This window comes from Rhinolophus hipposideros (genome assembly GCF_964194185.1).
Source record: "Rhinolophus hipposideros genome assembly, chromosome: 3".
Taxonomy (NCBI): domain Eukaryota; kingdom Metazoa; phylum Chordata; class Mammalia; order Chiroptera; family Rhinolophidae; genus Rhinolophus; species Rhinolophus hipposideros.
The window spans coordinates 85,543,285-85,568,687 of record NC_138049.1 but is presented as its reverse complement, the minus strand read 5'-3'; the positions used below and the strand labels follow the sequence as shown (position 1 = coordinate 85,568,687).

The window sequence follows — 25,403 nt, the reverse complement described above, 5'->3', positions numbered from 1 at the left end:
ATCATTCTTGGGATCTAGCAGGAGTGTCTGGGGGGGAAAAGTAAACACAAAAGACAAACAAGCAAACTAATAGTGCACCCTCACTTTATACTGTCGGCTAGGGGTATCAGTTTTAGGTTTAAAGGCAAATACAGATTAGAATATACTTTTTTAAAAAACAACATTCAGGTTTTAAACTGTTTTAATGCATTAAGTGGAAATAGTGACACAACAGGGTCCATGGTGATTAGGAATTTTGTGCATGTGCTCAGCTCTTATTTGTGTGTTTCAACAAAAATAGCATGTTAGGTATTACTCACTTTGGGGCCTTGTAGTCCTGGTTTTCCTGGAGGACAAATACAGGGAACTGGAGTTGAACCTACATCACTGGGACCATTGAGGCACTACAAAGAAAAAAATGGAAATAAACAACAAACATGGAAAGATGAATACATATGTATCTGTACATACAGGTATGTGTGTATATATGTCCATATGTTTGTGTAAAATGATAAAGAGAATTACATTTACCTTACAATTTTACTTAGCCTAATATAATAAGAAATTCCTAATCACAAAAAAATATGAATACTAAATACATCTAAACTACATAAAAATTGATTACATTTGTCCAACATACTTACATTTGATGGAAGGAAGCTAAATAGTCCTACAATGTAAATGTTACCTTAAGGAGAATAAGAGTAGCCAGGCCTACCTCACCGTTCTGCAAGAAAAACAACAATAAATGTGTCTTAAAACATGCTTTTAATTAAATTTCTAAATTATACAGATATTTCATTGCCCAGGTTAGAGATGCCTAAAGTATCAAAAACAGCAAAAGCTAAAACATTTGCTTGCAACAATTCTAAAAAATTGCGTATCTATATATGTTATCACTATTACTTATAGTAGAATAAAGGAAGAAAATTAACTGATGAAGAGTGGAAAAAGAAAATTTAAATGCCAAAGCTGCTTCATACAGTGGCCACGCGGGAACAAAAATACCTCAAGATGGGATTTATATGCTCTCTTGAACTTACTGGAAATCATTGAATAGCCAGAGAAAAAAAGCCAAACTCATCGAACCAAGTCATAAACTGCATGCATTAAATTTTATTCATTTTACTTTAGGAGAGCTTCTCTGTAAACAATCTATTTCTTACTGAATAACACATAATTTTAGATAGTTTAATAATCTTTCCAAACAATAACAAATTAGATCAGAAAATGAGAGGTAGGAATGAAGGTACAAAAAGCAAGGAAGCCACATGAAGTCACAGTTGACAGTAAGGACATAAAAACCAAAAAGTGGATGTGAGAATTCAAAATCTGCCCTGTAACAAATGCTATGTCTTTATTACAGGAAGGGTAATGGTAATGGTTATAATGCCGATGCACTGATATCAACAAAGTATGTATAATGGAATCTCAAAATGCAGTAACTTGTTAATAGTTTTAGGAGAGATTTATATTCCAAGTTATAAGTTATACTGCTTAAACAATTACTTCTCTAGAACACCAAGAATAACCATTTCTAAAAGGTTCCATCTTTGAGTATACTATAGATCCTTTAAAGGTGCTACTCTATGTCCTCAAGTCTTAAGAACATTCATAAATTACTCAGTTTGACAGGAAAAAGGGAGATTATGACAGCGTGACTACACAAACTAAAAGATCCATGTAGGGCTCAAATACCACTGGGAATCCACATTGTCAAAAAGTTTACAACATTCTAAGTGCTAAATTAGCAACACTACTTTCTGCCCAGAAAAAAAGACTGATTACACACACACACACACACATAATCAAACTTTGTAATATTTTAGTTTATAATCTTTCCCCTCTTAACACATTAATGAAAAGAGCTAAATAACGGGAACCATATGATTTCACTGATACGTGGGGTATAAAACTGAAAACAACAAAGGAACAAGACAAACAAATAAAGAAACGGAAACTAATAGACACAGACAATAGTTTAGCGGTTACCAGAGGGTAAGGGGGTGTGGTAGATGGGGGTAAAGGAGATCACATATACAGTGATGGAAGGAGAACTGACTCTGGGTGGTGAACACACAATGTGACATATAGATGATATGTTACAGAGCTGTACACCTGAAACCAATGTAAGTAACTTCACTAACAATTGTCACCCCAATAAACTTTAATTTAAAAAAAAAAAGAAATGTTGTATATATCCTAGAAATGTAAGAAAATCTTACTTAGGTAAACACCAAAAAAAAGAAATACTATATGTACATTTTAGTTTGAGAAAACATGCTGGTGAAAAGGAACATAAGTTATTTCCTACTCCTCAGAATTGTGCTGTGCAATATACTTAATTATACATTTAATTGATTATAGAAATGTGTTTTACTCACCAGCTATTCAGACAAAGAACCCCATGTTTTTCTAGAATAAGTCCAGTCCTATTTCAATTGAATACTGGGATAATCACACCCTGAGAGGATGTGGGAAAAAGTGTCTTGTGGTCTTACATTCACACTTGCTCAGTGAAACATAATTTTATTTCAATTACGAACTTCAAAATATGTTTTGATCAATGTAACTTTATTTCCATTGACTGTTGAAAAACAAATGAACTCTATATAGTAAATTAAGGCTTGCATATTATCTGCTTTTGATTGCTTTGAAAGTACTGAAGCAACACCCGCGAATATTCCATCCTACTTACAAATCCAGGAATCTCACATGCTGTCTCCCGATTGTTCTGTTCTGGATCACAATAGATTCGCAACTTTTGGACATCAAACTAGAAACATAAACCCAGTTGAGTTCAAGTCCAGCCATAAGCTAATTGCTTTATAAGAGCAACTCAGATACACAGAAACAGCCAATATAGTTAGCAATCGTGTAAGGTTTAAATTATAGCACTTAGCTAAAACAATAAAAATATAAACTTGAATGCCTAACATAGAGTGTTAAACATGTGATGCAACGTAACTCCTAAAGAAAACATCTCTGGTACCCAAAACAAATCTGATATCCTTCAGGAACACTGTAGAGCTTTTTAGTATCCCCATATTAAAAACTAGTCTAAAGAGCATTTCCTAGGATACTACAAAAGTTTTCCCAGGCTCACTGTGTTTATTCTAAGTTTCTACAACATTCCCGATTGCATAGGGTGGCTCAAGAACTCGTCTTTAGTTTCAGGGATTTAGGTGCTGGCATGGAATATTGTGATGAGTAGGCCCAGCATCTGTTACTATTTAAATGTTTACTACAATTTGACATGTAACATTAATATGTAGAGACCATGTGTGTAATCACACATTTGAATGTGACAGTCTTCTCTTAATAAAAACAGAGTGGGAAAGACATACCATCCAAATAAAGGCTTTTTTAGGAAATGGTTTTTACATACACATTTCTCAACACACATACACACACACACACACACACACACACACACACACACACAGATATTCCAGTTTATGAAAATATTGAAAAAGTTATAGTTTTCTTCATGAAGAACCCTGCATGCATTAATCTAATTTTATCCTCACTGCTGCAAAGAATTTTTTTATAACCCCACTTACAACTCTAATCATACTCCCTTTTCCAGATTCATTACTTAATTAATCTATGCCTCTCCTGGGAAATATGAAGTTAATGTTTCACAGGAATATGGAATTCTACCCTGAACATTCTACCCTGAACATTCTACCCTGAACAGGGGAACACTTTTCTAAGTATTCTTATAAAATAGATTAAGTCTAATTTTGGATTTTCAGACTTACATGCAAACACACAACTTCACTAATGAACTGACCACATTTGATTAAGTATCTTAAAGGAATTCACAATTAAGTTCAGAATAATTAAATGTGGTAAATACTATCAGAAAAGACAGCAAAAGCTCCATTTTACACAATGGAAAAAGCAAATCGTTATTTATCCACCTGAACAGTTTCTTCTTTCCCAGAGTATTTTCCAATTTGGGTTTGCCCACTGATGAAGATCCCTAAAACTGGATGCAGGGGCTTGCTTTCAATTTGTTGATCATCAATATACAGAGTTACATCTTGTTCTGTTACTAAGAGGCGAATCTGATGCCAGCCTTCATCAAATAATGTCTATAGAAAAAATTATGGAAGAGTCATACATGAAATTCCAAACAATCTTTTAGTTTGTTTGTTCCCACTCCTTCGCTGCCAAACATAAATCCACACAACACAAATTAGCTGCATTATATACAAATGCTCCCTGACCTAAACTGGCCTCAAACGCTACCCACCAATTATTTTATTAATCCCTAAATTTCTGTTGCATATCTCAAAGCAGTTGTGTCAAACAACTCCCTCAAGGTCACACATGAGTTCCTAATCTCCTAATGCAAATAGTTTCTCTGATTCCTCATTCTTTTTACTACATTGCAACTTTGGACTCCATAAACTAGTCTCTCCTCTTTGATAATCACACTCAACTTCCTAATGCAAACCATCTTGATCATCTTCATTTCTTCTCCAATTGCTCAGACTATATGTCTTTAAGGGATCCTCTTCCTCAACATGACCTTTAATTAGGCATTCCCCAGATGTCTGTCCTTCTCCCCTTTGATTATCTCACCCATTTCTACAGGTCAATTATTACATCTGTGGAATAATCCCCATATCTACATCAGCAGCCGGGACCTCTCTTCTACAGACGATACCTACAACGCTAACGCCGGCTAGAATAATTCTGTCAGGGTGTCTCACAATCAGCCTGACACAGTATATAACAAAACAAACTTGAACTACCCCCCAAACTTTATTCCTCTCCCTATGTCCCTTGGATAATAGCATTCTCAGTTTCTAAATGAAAATAAGTTTCTTTACCTCCTTGTTACCCACATTGGCAATAACAACTAGATGCAAAGTTCTACCAAATATGTCTCCTGAACATGACTGAAATTCACTTCTCCATGTCCATTCTCACTGCTATAATTTAGGCTCATTCAAATAAAGCAAGATATATTTTCAAACATATCTTTATCTCTATCTCTAATCAAGCTGTCCTTTGAATCTCCACTAATCTCTCACTAGAATTTTGTCAGAGAAGATGCACTATCTTAATTTCTGTATTCCCAGGACCAAACACAATTCCAAGATAGAGCTGAAAGTATTGTTTATGAAAGGAAAGGAAAAGAGAAGAGAGCTGTTTTGACCACGACACACCTATGATCAAGACCTTTTGATGGAATTCTGTCAGCAACTGAATGAAGTCCACATCCCTTTGTGTGGCTTTCCAGGTCCCCACAATTTGTGCTCATACCTTGCTAGCCTTTTCATTCATGCATTTTATACTTCAAACACAGGGGATACAAATTTCTACTATCTAAATAAATACTCTGAATTATATGACATATGTCTGCTCAATACTGAACTACTGACTTAGCATGTCCTTATCTCTTTCCATCAAAATCCATTACATCCTTCAAGGTCAGTACAAAAACCATCTCATTTATGAAGACTTCTTCACATTCTCTGTTAGAATCCACTTTTCCCTCCACATCCCACTAACATGGTATACTTCTATTAGATATAGAAGCCTTGAATCTCACATTAAAAATAAGCTCCTTGAATGTAATAAACATGCCTTATTCCTTTGTCATTTCTTATAGAACCTAGCATGTTACCTTTAGTGAAAATAGCAGACAAGTTTTTTTAATTGATTCTGTTTACCAAATGAAGAAATTGTATAAATGCATTTTAGATATAACCTGGACATTTCCTAAATTATAATATATTGTTAGACTTTCATAATTATAATAATGATCAAAACTTAAATTTTTATTATTGTATCTGTATTCTAAACACATGACTTGAAAAGTATACCTTTATTTTCAGTTTATCAATTTTATTAAATACATATTCTTCTATAAAAAATAAAATGTCCTCCTAATTAATGTGAGTTCTGCATCCACTTCTTCCTGTATTTAATGTTCTAATACATGTCTTTATTTCAATATCCTGTAGGACATGGCATGTAAAATAGACCTATATGGACTCCGACATTGACCAGACCTAATGTCACCACTTGCTAGCTGTGTTACTTTGAGTAGGAAGGTAGTATCTCGAACCTGGGTTTGTCTGTAAAATGGAAGCAGTAGCTTCTTCCTTGGGTGATTATTATAATTAAATATGCCTGGAATCAGTAGTAAGCATTCAAAAAATGTTAGTTCTCCCCACCCCTTAATTCCACATGGATTAAGAAACAATTTTCCTTCCCGAGAACAACATTAAAATACGAAGTCATTATCGTTCCAGTCATGTTAAAATTATAGCTCTCTTTCCTCAATACAGACAAACCCAACAGTGTTTCTTCATGGATACCATCATCATACCCAAGCATATTTACCTTAACTTGAGGGTCAGCAAAGGTGACCACTTGTGAGCCATTAATCACGCTGGTAGTTGTAAAGAGCAATGTTTTATCCACACTATTTAAGGTAACTGCTATTTGTGGCCTTGCATCAATGGTTAAAATTCTCCATAAATCCCACATTTTCTTGACCTTAAATCTCTGAGTGGAGACAAACACATATGATGGAGGAAGACCTTCTGGGAAAACATTGCTAGAAAAAGAAGAACATGAGTAAGCTGAAAGAAGTCTCAACATGCCAACAAACATATCAAAAAAAAAAATGGTATTAACATGTAACATTTACCTTGTGAATTCTGATAAATCAACTTTTGATGTTACTTCATACCCTTTTATCTTTGCTGGTGAAAGCTGTATTCTTTTCTTAACCTTATTCTTTACACCCAACCCTAAAAGAATATCAAATCCTTTCTCATCTCGAGCTGCCACTGGAATTCGTGTTGGACAGACAGATTCTATAAGGAACAGCAGTAAAAGTTGATTAATCACGGATTACTTCAACAAGAAAAGAAAATCAAGGGAGGTATATCAGAGAATATAAGAATTACAAAATCTATACATGCACACAAATCTATATATATAAATGTATGTAAATGTATTTTCTGAGAAAACATGTGGGAGTTTTTATTGGCATTTAAGAGTGAAGTCTCCATTGCCTTTTTCCCCCCTAAAAGAAGATAAACATAAAACAGAACTGTAAGAGGAACATTTGTTAATGGATTGTTTTAAGGGTGAAGCTTTTTTGTTTTATGTTGAAGCTTATAACTCACTACAGGTTTTGAATATGAGGCATACCTCGGGGAAAGGGGTAGGAGAACACTAAAACAGGATTCATGATTCTCATCCAGGATTTGCTATTAATTAGTCACATGACCTTGGATAACTCTCTTAAATCTATTGGATCTATATGAATCCTAAGATTCCTTTCTTGCATTTCTAGCTTTTGAGAGGTTAAAAATGTGTTGTTCTTGATATTATTTCCAGTTCTAGCAGTTTATAGCTCTACAGTTCAAATATTATTGGTTCTGTTATTCTGGAGAAAATTTAATCAACTATAGGTGTTTTCTGTTCATAGAGATTGTAAAAATGGGCCCATTGCCTCATCCATGATTGATTACATTATATATTATATTCATCATATTTATAAATAAGTAAAGACTATTTCCTTAAGAAAAATAATTAAGGTTTGCATTATACAGTCATCTACAAGGTTTGACAATTAAGGTTGTGAATTTGTTGCACCAATGTAACCTTTTTTGATATCAAAGGGATTATTCACTATGAAATTGTACCAGCTGGACAGTTAACCAAGTTTACTATTTGGAACTGCTGAAAAGGCTGCATGAAAAAGTTAGATGACCTGAACTTTTCACCAACAATTCATGGCTCCTGCATCATGACAATGCACCAGCTCATATAGCACTGTCAGTGAGGGAGTTTTTAGCCAGTAAACCCTCCCTAATCACTTGATCTGGCCCCCGATGACTTCTTTCTTTACCCAAAGATGAAAGAAATATTGAAAGGAAGACATTTCAATGACATTCAGGACATCAAGGTAATAGGATGACAGCTCTGATGGCCATTCCAGAAAAAGAGTTCCAAAATTGTTTTGAAGGGTGAACTAGGCACTGGCATCATTGCATAGGTTCTAAAAGGGAGTACTTCCAAGGTGACCATACTCACATTCAGCAATGAGGTATGTAGCACTTTTTCTAGGATGAGTTTGCTAACATAATTGTAAGACCTCATACATAAATTATAAAAATATGATACGCCTTTCACTTCTCTGGGAAACTAGTGTCTCAAATTATGCGGAAAATATTATACTGGTTGAAATGCTATTAAGCTGTTATACTATAGAAATGTTCCAATATTCTCAGATTCTTCCAAAACCCTCATATAATAAACACACTGAGCAAGACTGTTTATATTTCAAACAAGAGCTAACAGAACAAAACAAAAACAAACTTCACTAAATATACTTTAAGATAATCACTCTCTTACATAACAGTAAGGAAAGAGGCAGGTATCAGGTTTATAATACAATAAAAAGTAATGAGATGGATTTTATTAGCCCAAGATGTACTGCCATAATTTGTACCATAGAATATTGGAAACAAAGGTTTGATATAAATAAAATTAGATGTATTCCTGGGAAGGGTTTTGGGTCTTAAGATACTGAGTTTTGAAAGGAACCAGTTAATAATATCCTTCCTCTGGTACGCTTAGAGCTAACTGATGGAGAGATAAGGCAATCAGGCAAGCAGAAGATGTTGGTTAGATGTGTGACCTGGCGAGATTCATGAGACTGCACACCATAGTAAACCACACCCTCCTGGCAATGCTGGGCTGATTTATTCCCACCCTCACCTCAGGAGCATAAAAATGATCAAAAGTATCATACACCATGGTCAAGTGGGATTTATCCTTGGGATACATACATGATTCAACCTTTGAAATCAATTAATGTAGTACACCACATTAACAGAATGAAGCATAAAAGTCCCATGATTGTCTCAATGAATGCAGAAAAAGTATTTAACAAAATGCAACATCCTTTCATGATAAAAATACTCACTAAAATAAGTATAGAAAGAATTTACTTCAACATGATAAAGGCCATATATGAAAAGCCACAGCTAACATCATACTCAATGGTGAGAAACTGAAAGCTCTTCCTCGAAGATCAGGAACGAAAAAAAAAATGCCCATTCTCACCATTTCTATTCAACATAGTATTAGAAGTATTAGCCAGAGCATCAAAAATAATATAAAACACTAAGAAATAAACTTAACCAAAAAGACGAAAGACTTGAATGTTGGAAACAAATCATTGCTGAAAGAAATTGAAACAAATGGAAAGACATGTCATGTTCATGAACTGGAAAACTTAATGTTGCAAAAATATCCATATTAAACAAAGTGATCTACAATGAATTCCTTATCAAATTCAATGAAATCCCTATCAAAATCCCAATGGCTAGTCACAGAAGGACAAATACGGCACAAGTCCACCTTTATGAACCATCTAAAGTAGTCAAATTCATAGAAACAGAAAGTAGAATAGTGGTTGTCAGTTGGAGGGGGAGGGATGTGGGGGAGTTGCTATTTAATAGGCACAGAGTTCCAGTCACGCAATATGAAAAAAGTTCTAGCTATCTATAGTACAACACTGTCCATACAGTTAACAAGTGTCCTGTACACTTAAAACATGTTAAGAGGGTAGAGCTCATAGTATGTGTTTTTTACCACAACAACAACAAAAAAAACAAACAGAAAACAAAAGAAAAACTTAGATTATCAGACAGATAAAGAGACAATTGTTCATCAACAAAAAGGGGACCTAAAATAAGGAATGTAGTTCAGAATACACCTCAAGGGAAAAGGTAGGTCCACGAAGATGAAATGATCCATGTGGGACAAAAGATATAAATAATATTTTGTTCATTGAGAATCAACAACAGCAGAGCATAAAAGCAAACTGTCAGGAAATGGTCATTTTATAGGCTGAGAACCTGAAAGTAGAAGTTAATCAGTTGTCCCCAAAACAGTGAAATTGTCAAAAAATTTAAGTATAATTTACCTGATTTGAAGCTGCTGCAATATACCAATCCATTAGTTTAGTCCATTGATCATAATCTAACATAGTTTAAAAAGTCAAGTACAAAAAAGCCCATACATTCCATGATTTCAAAAACTACACTTTAAAAGATGGTTACTGTACAAGATATATGTGAATTTAACAGACACAGACATTACATACATCCTTTTTTCAGTGTGGATGGAAAAATATTTGACAAGATTCCAAATCTGATTTTTTTTTTTTTTACAGATTGTAGGTTTTAGCTGAAAGATTTTTTTTTTTATCCTCTTTAAGCACAGCTACTCTTTCATGTGTAATTAAAATTTTTTAAATAGAGAGAGTGCATTTACCAAAATACCTATGCATAGAAAAAGTCTATGGAGCAAATACTAAACAAACATATTTAATCAAATTTATAGTTTAGGATAAAAATGAATGGCAAGTGAAATTTCACCATGAAAAGTCTATTTTAATAATAAAGTATATTTAGATTCAAAACCAAAGAGTCAAACTATTTTGACCATATATTAAAAATCTAAATCCCTTTGGCCTGTTCAAGTTGATAAGTTAGCAACAGTCTGTTAGAGACTCATAATAAGAATAACTCTGATAACCATTTGTACTAGTTATAACATGTTTTTAAACATTTGGTTAATGAAAATTCTGGAAAAAAAACTTTGAAATGTTTTTATCTACCATATAACCCAAACAAATATAAAAAATAGAGAAATTAATTTTTTCTAAGCCACAATCATTTAGAAATTTTTCTATTAAAATGTGAAATTACTTTTGGAATTTTTGGTGGTAAACCGGAAGAAAATCCTTTCCATTTTACAGGAATATTATTTTTTAGGTATATGGCATATTAAATGCCCATGATAGTAAAAATAAAAGATTTAAATAAATTGTTCTCCCCCAAATAATCTGAATATAAACATGTGAATACCCTAACAGGATTAACGTTTACCAAAAATTGAAATTTTTCCATACCCATAAAGTTATCATGAATATGAAGCTAGATTTTATGAAGTGGCATAAACATAATTAACAGACTGGTAAGTACTATATTTTCAAATGTTCTCTCACTGCTGGTAGAAGTTCAAGTCTTTCTCAAGTACAATTTTTAATATTTTTCCAGAGTTTTAAAAATGATAGTAATTTGATCTTTGTTTTCTGAAGACATAATGAGAGATACTCATTCAGAGTTATGTTCAAGAATATTCACTGTCTTTATAATAGAAAAACTTAGAAATGAACTAAATATATAAAAACAGAAGAATTATATAATGTTAGGCGATTGCTATCATGTTAATAGACTTTGAAAATTATACACAATACAATAATAGAGTATATAATAATATGGAAATTGAGTACTAAATTATATATACAATATTATCCTTCTTTAGGCCCATGAAAAAACTATCAGACACACTGAAATAAAAAAAATAAAAAGGCTGAAATACAAAAGGCAAAAAACTCACTAACAAGAGTAGTATGATCAGCCTCATGTGGAGTTTACATCTATTTTTATTCTTTAAGTATCTTTATGTTCTACTATATCCACAGTAGACATGTTGTAATTGAATGGAAAAAAAAAACAAATATAACAAAATATTATATTTTCCAACTTTAGTTTTTATAAATAATTGCCTCTAAAAACAAAACTTATCCAGAATAAACATAATACCAAAAAAGTGTGTTCACTTCAATTCTAACATATTATTTGACATTAAATAACAATCTATACCAGTTTACATGAGCAGGCTATACCAAAATGTAAGAAAGTATAATCATTATTGTTTCCAAATGATATGACAGCTTACCTTCACAAAGTTTCTGCATCATCACCTCCCTTATTTTGGATATTGCAATATAATCTTCCACATAAAACACATATGTAGATGAAGGCTTATTGGCAATAGCTCGAAGTTCCGCATCTTCTGTTTCTGAACCAACACCGATGGCAAATAATGTTATTTTACTGTCTCTTGCTGCTTCTGCTGCATCTTTGACTTCATCTTGGGATTTACCATCCGTAAGTACTACTGCTATCTTGGTCAGAAATCGTGAGGACTTGGCAAAAAGGTAATCGATTGCAAACTGGATGGCCTTTCCAGTCCTCGTGTTTCCTCCTAAGTAGTGTATGGATTCCATTGCAGTGATCAAATTATCTCCTGAATCATGGCTTCCAAGAGGAATCTCCAGTACAGGGTAGTCACTATACTGGACCACTCCAACCTGAATAAACTTCGGTCCTATGTCAAAGTTTTTTGTGATATTGACAAGCCACTTTTTCACTATTTCAAAGTTTTCTGGGCCAACACTATAAGAACCATCTAAGATGAAAACTAAATCTGTCGGAGCTGTACGGCAACCTAAGTGAAAAAGAAAATCATCAGAGCACATTTGTTGCATAAAAAGCAAAACAGGGAAAGTTTGAAATGCATGATTTTTTTAATTAACCAGATGGACGGAATCCCTTCACAATGTTTATGTATATCAAATCACCATGATGTACACTTTAAATATCTTACAATTTTACATGTCCATTATACCCCAATAAAGCTGCAAAATTAAAAAAGAAAAAACAATAATAGTAAGCAGTTATAAGGAGCCTTGTGAAGCCAAAATAAGATAAACTGCCTAGCTCATGAAAATTCTTTGTAAATGAGGGATATTATTTTTGTTGATATCTTTTAATTTTCATCTTATTTTTAAAATTAATGATTCAGCTTTAAAAATAGGAAATAAAAAGGCATGCTGTATGTGTATATGATATCTAGATATTTCTTTGTAGGGACAGGTATTATACCATTAAGCAGCATTTTATTCCATGCCCCCCACTGAATACATGAAAATAAAAAGAAATGAATGCATGACTTTCAGCTACCCACCAACATTATTGTTTTACTATTGAAATGTTTTATTTAATACCACATGAAAGATTCACATGCACACACACCAATAAATAGGGGGAAATAAATCAAAACAAATTTTCTGCCAACTTCAGGACTCAAGTAGCCACTACATCCATATTCTTTAATGTAGCTAATAAAAGTTACATGATCCAAGATCACCAAAGCAGTCGCTCTTGCACTACATGCGAGATGAGTGTTCCAAGGTCTGATCCCTCATCTTCAGCCGATAATGTCATCGAAACATTAGCTTGTGCTAAGTGAATCTATATTTAAAGGTCTAAAGCTATTTCTTTCTCGGCAGAGATAAAGATTCTTGTTTCAAGATACCAAGAAACAAGAGTGATCAGCACATCTTATAGTTCTATTGGGAAAAAAACTAACTCTGGTACAAGTTACACTCAGACAAGTTCTAAGCTCTGTGAAAAACAAACAAAAACTCTTAAATCTTTTTTCCACAGTCCATGACATGCCTCTAACCCTATTTCATTCTTGCATTATATGTATATTTTATTCTTTCATTATATGTATATTGAATGCCTACTCTGTGCCTATCATGCTAGCTACTGGCGATACAGATAGATATCTTAAAAAGCTCACATTCTAATAAGACAGACAACTGTCTGATTAGGTAAAGTACAAAGCATTATGAGAAAATTTAGGAAGGGCAACCTAACTGTGGAAAGTTAAGGCAGGTTGTGTGGGAACGCCTCCAGGCAAACTAAGATCTGAAAAGAGAACTTTAGCCAGGTGTAGAAAAGCACATTCTAATCAGAGGAAACAGCAAGTGCAAAGGTCCAGAGATGAGAGACAGCCTAAAAGACAAATTGATTTTTGTGTGTGTGTGTAATTCCAATAGTTTGAAATGGCTAACGTAGTATACAGGAAGCAATGGCTACATTTGCCTTCACCTTCGATATTTTCTCCACTCAAAACAGCAAAAATACTAACGTTCACGGCCCCTCTGATAAGAATCGCATGCCCCTGATTTGAGGAGTTGGGATAGAATGAGATGAGCCAAGGTAATATGATTAGCAAATTTTCAGTCTTGTGTTTTTACTCATATTAATGGTCTCCTTAAGTTTTGATCAGATGCTCAATTTAAAGTTATAAAATGGGTGATTTATTTTCTGATAGTGCAAATACGGTATCATAATTGCAAAGAATGGCACTGGGGGAAAACGTTTAGTGACAATTAGTATAAGTATTTTTACATCTCCTTAGGAGTAAATCAATCCATCCATCCATCAATTGATTAAATTGTCTCTCCCTCTCTTCCTCTTCCTTACTCCCGACTTTGCTCCCCTTCCCTTTCCATTCTTTTCCTTACCTTTGTCTATTTATGTATCTGGAATAATAACAAGGCTCACAGGAAGAGGCCTCCATTTTACAGTTATCTCCACTCACCCATCACAATAACCAGCAAAAATAAACACTATTGTCAGGTGAACATGTATAATAGTCACAAAGCTACCAAAGAAACATGCCAAAACATGCATTTGTCTCAAAAATGTAAGTGTGATTGTGACATAACTCCTAAGATGCTATGGAGCAGGTGGTGGTGAAACATGGAAAGGCACGAGGGACACTATTCCAACCTCTGCCATGGTGACCACTGCCAGAGTTCAGGGCAGGGACAGCACAATGGAATTTGGCCTAGAGGCAAATTTTCTAACCCAAGGGAATGCAGTTCTTCTGTTATTGTTGGAAACTGGTCTGGGGTTATGCTTCTATTGAGGTTTTGTGGGAAAGACGAAAGGACAGGAAAGTTGTGTTTGCAGAGCTCTTCAGTGTTGCCCTTCCTAAATACTATGAGATCTTTTATTGTCTGGACATGCCAGTGTTTGTGTGCCACTTGATTCAGTGGTTATAAACTCTTACAGGGCTATTCTTAGCCCTTCCTACCCCTTTCCACAGCCATGGAGCATATATTTCATACCTGCAAGGTTGGCCAAAACCCTGCGTACAAAAGCAAATATTACCATTTATAAACCCCAGACAAAATACCAGTCCAAGAGATCTCCTCCTTACAGACATGAATCACTGGTGTCATAGAAAAGGAATGGACTGAAAGTGAAAAGCATAGTTCAAATATGAGTTACGGTTCCAACAAGCTGTATGACATTAAGTGAAAGCCTCTTAAATTCTGTGAATCTCTTTTCCCACTCAGAAAAACCCAGAAGAAACTATCTACCTTGCTTGGGTGGTTTAAACAGTAAAAGTGTTATGCAAACACTAAATATTATTGTTTTAATAAATTTTTAGCCAAGTTGAATCGAATAGTCAAACCATCTGATTTAACTGTTATAGAAACCATAATCAATTTAGAGTGTGGCATTTATGTTTATGAATTTTAAAAGATGAAAATAAGCAAACTTTTAAAAATAAGTATGGTATTTGTAAATGGTGGTCTAGGTAGCAGAACTACTGTATTTTGCCGTGCATAATGTGCTTCCATGTATAATGCACACCCACTTTTTTGGCCCAAATTTTCAGGGAAAAACTCTTCCATTTTAATTGTTTAATTCAAATTTTTATTTGTTTATATTTAGGTACTTGCTTTTTGTATTACAAATAAATTTTAGCATTAATTTTTAAAAATGTTATGGTGCAAGATATTTTATGTAACAAATCATTACAAAACAAAAGAACAGATACAAGGCACAAGAAATTATATGGACCGGTAACAAATTTACGAGATTTATGCATCACAGAAGGCCAAGAACTCTTCGTCACTGCAAGTTCGATGTAAGTTCAACAAAATCGATTATCGTATTCCAGTGTATTATTTTGCATATGAATATCATTATTGATTTCTGAAGTTACACTTTTAACTAATAAGCATAAATAAAAGAATTAAAAACATTTATGTAGATATGGAATTAGTACTACCCTTGTAAAATATGCATCCTTATTTTTCCCTCACAAATTTGGGGGAAAAAGTGCTCATCATACACAGCAAAATGCATATTAATTAATTAATATAGCCTTCCTTCTCTAATGAAAGACTTCCTATAGGGAATTAGAATAATAGTTACCACTTACTGAGATGTCACTGTGTTTAGCAATTTACAGGCATTATCTGATTGACATAGATTATCTCATCTCTATGACATAACCTCAGAGGAGGTAGGTATTTTCTTTTATCTCCATATCAGAAAGATCAAAAATGGCTGAAGAGAGACTCAGTACTAGAGTGTTTATTCAAAAGCCTGATGGGTTAATAGAATAAACAATTATCACAGAAGTTTCTCAAAATTACCTCCAATAGAAGCTTTTCCTCTCAGTTAATGTGTAACACAGAAATTCATTCATTTTTAGGGAATTATAGCATCAAAGACAATAAGATCCTTAAAACCATTGCTTGAGCTTCCCTTATTTGATTTCTATAATCAATCTATTGATAACAAAATGAGACAATGCTTATAGTTCTTACTTGATCTTATTTCCCCATCTTCAGCTAATACAGAATTCTGAAGCAGCAGGACGAAAACTATACAAAGAAATGTAATATGATGACTCATGTTTCTGTTTTCGTTTTAATATTTTGGTTTGAGGATTCCTAAAAAGAAAAAGAAAAAAGGAAAGTTAAATACATTAGAAAAATAAAGACAAATACCTAACCATTATAAATTTAATTTTTAAACTACAATACCCAGTTGTAGTACAGTTAATTTTCACTATCGTTAGCCACGTTTTAAATATATTATGCAAGAGGACAATGTAGGAGCTTAGGAAGACCATGATAAATCCTTTAATTCATAGTTATCTTTGAAAAGTATAAACTTTTCCAAAAGTTTGGGCTTTGCTCAAAATATTTACTCGAATTCCTTTTAGCACATTCTGTAGACCCTTATCACATTCTTGTTATCTCAAAGGTAGCAATCATTCTTCTTTTAAATATGGATTTGCATTTAAGAAACACTCAAAGCGTATCTGGCAAAAATATTTATATGATAAACTGAGTGATATAATTTATTTTTTAAATGGGGAGTAATTATGATCTGTTTTATTTGATTTTTAAACACTCAGGTTATACACCTTTTACATATTTTCTAAGTTAATCCAAGGACTTCACTTCTGCTTAGAATGTGTAAAGTCTCAACAGACTTTCACTTCAAACAATGAGAATATGGCAGATTAATTATAACACTATAGTCTTTATAAACCTAACAGAAAAAACAGAATTTAAAGAAACCTAAATGAACCAAATTCCAAAAGTTATTAATCCTTTATTAAGATAGAAGAAATTCAGGGCTGCTTTTGTCCCTAGAAGAAAGGGAATTATCCTCAAGAATAGGAATTTGCCACAGCATAGGAGAAACCCATCAAAATTGGCCTGACAGATTAGAAGCCTGAGTAGGCCGAGTCACAGAACAAGTATGCTCCCATCCAGCAATTCTTCCCCATGGGCTTTAACTGAGTGCATGGAGTAGACAAGTAATACGAGGTCTGACAATGCAATTCGTGAACTTGCCACTGTGCGCTTACATTGGTAGCACTGTACAAACAGCTCAGTAAGGTTTCATAACCTTGGTATACCAGTGTCTTACAGCTGTGTTCATGTCTACGTGTGGCGGTATCTTGCTGAGTGGCATTCATTAATGTTGTTACCTGTTTTTGTGTGCCATTGCAAGAATGTCTGAGCTTGAATTAGAGCCACGAACAAACACTAAATTTCTCGCTAAACTTAGCAAGATTGGACGTGAAATCAGGGACATGTTAGTCCTACTTTATGGGGATAATACCATGAAGACAATAGCAGTGTACAAACGGATTGAACGTTTTTCTGAGGGGAGAGAACGCATCACTGATGAAGAGTGGTCAGGGAGGCCTGTAATGAGCAGAACTGACGAGAACATTGCAAAAATTCATTGAATTGTGTGTCAAAATCTTTAGCTGACTGTGAGAAGCATAGCAGACCAAGTAAAGTTAACATCGATAGAAAAACAGTCAGGAAAATCTTAACTAAAAATCTTGGCATGAGAAAGGTGTGTGCAAAAATGTTCCCAAAGGAGCTTACCGATGAACAAAAGCAAAGGAGAGTCGAAGTCTGTCACGAGCTTTTGGAGAGGCAAGACAATGTTTTGTGCCATGTTATCACTGGTGGTAAAATATGGGTGTACCAATATGACCCTGAAACAAAGTGTCAAAGTGCACAATGGAAGTCAGCTAATTCTACACAACAAAAAAAATTTCGCCAGTCCAAACCAAGAGTCAAAATGATGATGCTAACCTTTTCTTTTGTAATCAGAGGGATTATTCATTATTAATTTGTACCAACTGGACAAACAGGTAACCAAGTTTACTATTTGGAAGTGCTGAAAAGGCTATGTGAAAAAGTTAGAAGAAAATGACCTGAACTTTTCACCAACAATTCATGGCTCTTGCATCTCGACAATGTACCAGCTCATACAGCACTGTCTTGAGGGAGTTTTTAGCCAGTAAAGAAATAACTGTATTGGAACACCCTCCCTACTCACTTGATCTGGCCCGCAGTGACTTCTTTCTTTACCTGAAGACAAAGGGAATATTGAAAGGAAGACATTTTGATGACATTCAGAACATCAGGGGTAATACAATGACAGCTCTGGTGGCCATTCTAGAACGAGCTCCAAAATTGCTTTGAAGGCTGGACTAGGCACTGGTGTTGGTGCATAGCTTCCCAAAGGAAGTACTTCAAAGGTGACTGTAGTGATATTCAACAATGAGGTACATAGCAGTTTTTCCAGGATGAGTTCGCAAACTTAATTGTCAGACTCCATATGGAGAAAGATGAGAGCAGTTTGAACTGCCTAGGGAGATCCTCCCCCTGTTCAGATACCCAAGGAAGACTTCAAATACAAATCCTTGAATTACTGAAGGCTGAAAGAGGAGCAACAGAACTAAGAGAAGTTCCTCCAAGGCACTCTCGTCCTTCACTACAATGGAAATTCACTACAATGGAAAGAAAGATCTCAAAAAGCAGAAAACCAAAGGAAGGACAAGAGAAAAATAAACTTAGAAATACAAAAAACTATAAATCATACTAAAAAAGCTGAAAAAAGTCTCTCAAAGTTTTCCCAAGATATGAGAAGAAACCTGAAAATGTGATGTCTGATCAGAAGAAAAACACTCACTACAAAGCAGATCCAGAGATGATCTCAATATCGGAAATATCAGTGTTTATAAAATGGTTATGATGAATATTTTAAAAGATCTAATAAATAAGATGGACAACAATGTGTGAAACTATGGGAAATTTCAGGAGAGATGTTATCTATTTTTTATAAAAAGATACAAACTGAAATACTTGCAAAGAAAAATATATCAAAAAAGAATTCATACAATGGGCTTATCTGCATACACTGATGAAAAAGATTAGTAAACTTGAAGATAAGTCAATATAAATTATCACAAAGGAAACTCAAAGGAAGGAGGAGGATAGTGATAAAAGTAACAGAGCATCTGAAATCTATGGGAAAATATCAGGTAATCTTGATTTAGAACAACAAGTAATTAGTTTTTCAGATGGAAAGTAGAAAGTGAATGAAGAGATATTTGAATATACAATGGCAAAGAGTTTTCCAAATTGACAACAGTTACAAACAATCAAATTAAAGAAGTTCAACAAACCCCAAAATATAAGGTAAGTCACATCTAAGCATGTCTTAATCAGTTGAAAATAAAAGAGAAAATTCTTAAAACTAGCCAGAGAAAAACAGGCATATTCCACACCGGACAACAAGAATTTAGATGGAAATTTCATAGTAATACATGGGCAAGGGACCAGAAAGATATATAAAAAAAAATCTTAAATGTGTAAACTTCTAATAATAAAGCTTCAAAATACATGAAGCAAAATATTTGTTAAAAGTTTTAAAAAGACAAACTCAAGTCATAATGTGAGATTTTAATATCACTTTTCAGTAATTATTGAATTAGACAAAATTAGTAATGGTACAGAAGGTTTGAAAATTATCAACCAACTTAACCTAGTGATATTTATAGAATACTCCACCTAACAACAGCAGACTATAGAATCTTTTATAATGCATATAAAATAGTCACCAAAATAGATTGCATGTTGGAGAAAAAGCCTGAAATTCCAAAGAAATGAGATTACACAGACTATGTTCTTTGGCCTAAATGGTATTAAATTAGAAAAGAAAATACCAAAATACTTTAAAATTTAGCAATATACTTCTAAATAATCGACGAGTTAAAAAGATTACTATACTTTTGTAATATAGTTTAAAATCAGACAGCATGATAATTCCAGCTTTGTTCTTAAATTAACTTTATTAATTTATTTTTAATATTCTATTTCATTGCTAATTGGATTTAATATTGTTCATGAAAATAGTTGCTGTTACATATAACTTTTCCAGTAAAAGTTGTGTTATAAGCTGTAAAAAAATAAAGACAAGAAATATAAATTATCTAAGTCAATATTGAAACAAGACATTGCCACTGTAGATCCTAGAGACATTAAAAGGATAGTAAGTAGACAGATAAAATGGATAAAATTCTAGAGTAATCTACTATTGACACAGGTCTAAGTTGAAGTTATCTATTACAGAATTTCATTTTTTAACCAAACATTTTCTCACAAAGATGACTATAAGTCCAAGAAGTTTCACCAGTAATTTCTATCAAACATATAAGGAAAAAAATAATACTAATAAAACTGTTTCATGAAATAAAATTAAATGAAAACAGAGGCCACTCCACTGTACACCTTAAACTAATATAAAATAATACTGAATGTTAACTATAATTGAAAAAAATAGTCACAGGAATATAAAGTATAGAGGATATAGTCAATAATATTGTAATAACTATGTATAGTGTCAGATGGGTAACAGACTTATCGGGGTTAACACTTTGTGAGGTATATAAATGCCTAATCACTAAGTTGTTTTGTACCCCTGACACTAATATAATATTCTATGTCAATAGTAATTGAAAAGGAAATTTTTAAAAACTAAAAAATGAAAATAGAGAAGTGAACTCCCCAACTTTCACTATGAGGCCAAAATAACCCTAACAGAAAACTAGACAAAAATATTACAAGATAAAATTATAGTCCATTTCCTTCATGAACAGAATGCAAAATTCCATAATGAAATTAAGCAAAGCTAATCTAGAAATATATAAAAAGATTACGACCAAGTGAGGTTTATCACAGAAATGCAAGGTTGGTTTAACATTAAAAATTCAATTGATATAAGACTCTGAAAAAGAAAAATCACATGAACATCTCAATTTATTCAGCAAAGATATTTAACACGCATTCATGATAAAAATTCTCAGCAAACTAAGAAATAGAAGGAAACTTCTTCAACCTGATGAATGCCATCTATGAAAAATCTACAGGTAACATCGTATTGAATGATGAAAGACTAAATGATTTCTCCCCAAAATGAGTAAGAAGTTAAGCATACACTATAACATCATTTCTATTTAAAAAGTACAGGGAGCCGTAGCCAGTGCCATATGCAAAATTAAAATAAAAAATATAAAGAAAGAAATAAAACTGTAATTAATTGACAAACAACATGTCTGTCTATATAGAAAACTTTTTGAAATCTACCAAAACACTAGTAGAATAAGTGAATTTAGCAAGGTCACAAGACACAAGGTTAATAGTTTTTTTAAGGGTTTCTATACACTAATAACAAAATTGGGGGAAAATTAAATATCATATCCAACAGTATTATAAAGCAGCATAAAGCTACCAATAAAGCTAATGAAAATGTGAAAGACCTCTATACTAAAACATATAACACATAATTGAGATTAATTAAAGAAAGCAAAAAGTGGAGAGATCTAGCTTTGTGGATTAAAAGACTGAGTATTTGTTACATGTCCATCCTCCTCAGATTGACCTATAGATTCAACACAATTCCAAAAATATCCCAGCAGATTTTGAAAAGAAATTTACAAACTTATTCTAAAATTTATGTAAAATGCAAATTGCTTTGAAATTAAAAAAAAATCATATATGAAGAACAACCTTGAATAAAGAATGATCTTCAGCAAGAACTAAGTTGAATAATTTACACTGTCTGTTTTGACTTACCATAATCTATAGTAATCAAGAAAGCATGCTATTGTGTAAGGATAAACACATAGAATGGAACACAATAGAGTTCAGAAATAGACATACACTTTCATGGTTAATTGATTTTCAGTAAGTTTCAAGGTAATTAAATAGGAAAATCTTTTTAATAAATAGTACTAGATCAACTAAATCAACAGAATAAAATGAATCTTGACCCTAACTCATTCTATATAAAAAATTTAGTTGAAGTACAGATTTAAATGTAAAAGCTAAAATTATAAAACTTCTAGAGAAAAACAGAAGAGAATATCTTCACAACTTTGGGATTAGGCAAATTTTCTAAAAGCACCAAAACTACTAGTAATTTTAAAAATGTATACTTTAGATTTCACCAAAATTAAACATTCCTGTTCCTCAAAAGACACCATTTAGAATACAAGCCAATATTCAGAATAAAAAAGTTATGAAAAAAATCACTCATATCTAGAATATGTATTTTTCAAAACACCTACAAATCAACAATAAAAGGGAAAACAATCCAATTTTCTCTAAATAGGTAAAAGTCTTGAATAGACACATTACATAAGATACAGAAATAGCCAATAAACATATTAAAAGGAACTCATCAGAAAAATGTTAAAACCAGAGTAAGATATGAGTCCATACCCACTGACATCTCTAAAATTAAAAGGTCAATGATACCAAATGTTTAGAGTCTATGTGAAGAAATTGGATCTCATACATTGGTAGTAAGAGTGAAGAATGATGTAACTATTATACTTTAGAGAACTCTTAAGTTCAGTTTCTTACAAAGTTAAACCATACCAGTAATTCTTGTGCTCAGCATGTAACCTAGAGAAATGAAAAATACATGCCTAGAAAAAGACTTTAATGATGTTTATAGTTTTATTCATAATAGTCCAAAAGTAAAAATAACTCAAATGCTATCAGCAGTAGAATGAGTAAACATGTTGTGTGATATACACACAATGGAATAATCTATAGTAACAACAAAAAATAATAATGGATTACTGTTATACCCAATGCGAATAAATTTAAAATACATTCTAGTTAATGAAAGAAGCCAAACACAAAAGAATACTTAGAGCTTGATTCCAGTTAAATGAAGATCCAACACACAAAACTAACCTATGGTGTTAGAAATTTGGAAACATTTGCCTTTGACAGGAAAAGTCAACTGGAAAAGCACAAGTAAACTTGCTGGTTGATATAAATATCCTACATTTGCACTGGTGATATTTGGGTATATAAATTTGCCTAAGGCCATTAAACTAAAGGCTTGACAACTGTATAATTTGTTGTATATAAATTATAGCTTAATGAAAAACACTAAGTCCAATGTCATCGCTGTCATTTTTCAAATGTTGCTGGCCTCTCTGGACAAAACTATCAAGGTCATAACACATCAGTGAGACGGGCGTTTTAGGTGAGTTATCAGCAGGATCTGCTATTTTATGGCAACAACATATACTAATAAATGTTGACTTCCTCCCCCAAAAGCCTCAAAATTAAGTTATTATGCTCCTGTACCAAAAACATCCTCATTATTTCTATGTAGTATCTAATTCCTTCAAAATTCTTGGGCTAAACTTAATTGTCTAATTTTATTATATTCTAGATTGACAACCATTGAACTAATGACATGAAAAGGGCATTAAATACGTTACTGCAATATTATTTAACCACTGAAACTGGTGTTTCATAAATATGTTTTATAGCTATTTCTATGTACATGTGCTTGTGTACAATGCATATAAACTAAAGCATGTTAAGTTTTAACATTTACTTCAATCATCTGGGGGAGCTTTCTAAACATTTGGATGTCCCAGACCTACCTGACAGCTTCAGATTATAGAGCAAGGGACCAAACCTTAAAAAAGAAAAAAAAAAAAAAGCTTCCCACATACTAATGTACACCCAAGTTGTAGAAATTCTAGTATAAGGCAATATAAAAATGATGAATAAGAGGGGAAAAGCCTATTGGTTCCTATTCCCCTGGTAGAGAAGAAGTTAGCAACCCCAACAGGAAAGCACAACTCAGAGAATCTCTACAAGCAAGCCTATCTAAAGATTTGCTGCTCAAAGAGTAGTCAGGGAGCTTTAGCAACCCCGTTTCTCAAATGTGAACATGCATACAAATCACTTAGAGATCTTGATAAAATGCAGATTCTGATTCGGTAGCTTTGATTTATAGCCTCAGTTTTTTCCATTTCTAACAAGCACCCAGGTCATGGTGCTGCAGCATAAAGTCCTCAGCTGCTTGCCTCAATTCTAGCGAAGTGACCTCTGAGGAATATAGGAATATATGCCACCTTTAAACATGGAAAATTCTGTTTGGGAACAATTTAACCTTTTAATGCTATATAAATGGTTCTTCATGAGTAATGGAAAAAGATGAAATTACTTTCAACAGAATGTAGGAATGTAGAAATGTAAACTGAACTCACTTGTTCATATGGAATATATACTAAGCTAAATATACACCATGCCATCCAGATTATAGATTTAGCACTGCCACTAACTATAATACCCTGAATACTGTGGTCTAATGTTCAAAACAGAAAAGGAGATAAAATTGGTGATCTGTAGTCCTCCCTTCAACTACAGAAATAATGATCCATGTTCTCTGATCTCACAGAATTATTGAGCTAATGAAAATGTATAGTTTACAATGCTTGAGACCACACTATTTCTTTCAATCTTGGGAAATGTTGAGGAAAATAAAACTTAAGCGATATGGCTTGCCTGTCATATGCCTTCTAATAAGCAACAGGCCCAAAACTTAAACTCAGTTTTTCTCCCTCCAGAACTCTCTCCGCTATATTCATTCAATAACAAATATTTACCAAGTGCCTCTTATGGGACAGGTACTCTTTTAGGTGTTGGGAATTCAGAAGTGACAAAACTAGATAAGGATCTGCTTTCATGGAGTTTATGTTCCAGAGACGAAATAAACAATTGGATGAGATAATTTCAGATAGTGGTAGGTGGTATGAAGAAATGAAAAACGTCAAGTGTAAATTGGGGCCAGGAAGTAAGGAAGGGCTCTTTTAGATTTGGAGGTCAGGTGAGGCCCCTGAAAAGGTGCCATGTGAGCTGACACCTCAGTAACAGAAAGGAGCCATCCTTGTCCAGAACTGAGGCAAACTTTTCCTTCTGTGGATGGAGCAAATTCAGCTTATTCTAGGAACAGAAGGAAGGTCAGTGAAGCATGAGTATGAGAGCATGAAGAATGGCAGGAACAAAAGTAGAGCAAAGACCACATGTACCACTTAAATTTAGAATAGTTTTCCCTAAATGCAAAGGGAATGCTGTGGAGGGTTTTAAGCATGTGTGCATTCATGGTCAGTTTTCACATTAAGTGGATCATCCCACTTTCAAAATAAAATAGCTCTATAAAATTTAACAATTATTTGATTTTCAGAGACCAATTGATTATTATTATCTTTTATTTTCATCTCTCATTCAT

General features: G+C 33.3%; 1 protein-coding gene across 4 annotated transcripts in view; it reads right to left on the bottom strand.

Moving 5' to 3' along the window:
• COL21A1 (collagen type XXI alpha 1 chain) overlaps positions 1-25,403 on the bottom strand; it is a 153,923-nt gene that overhangs the window by 86,809 nt on the left and 41,711 nt on the right. For 3 of the 4 annotated variants that reach the window (XM_081036180.1, XM_081036181.1, XM_081036179.1), the window contains exon 1: positions 300-430. Coding sequence is in view for 1 of the 4 variants with exons in the window: in XM_081036182.1 (XP_080892308.1) it covers positions 300-383; positions 698-706; positions 2,678-2,755; positions 3,906-4,079; positions 6,346-6,562; positions 6,656-6,824; positions 11,776-12,327; positions 16,304-16,391 (1,371 nt within the window). In the remaining 3 variants the exon portion in view is untranslated. Of the gene's footprint in view, positions 1-299; positions 431-697; positions 707-2,677; positions 2,756-3,905; positions 4,080-6,345; positions 6,563-6,655; positions 6,825-11,775; positions 12,328-16,303; positions 16,430-25,403 lie in introns of those variants that run through there. The other variant, XM_081036182.1, reaches the window with a different exon arrangement.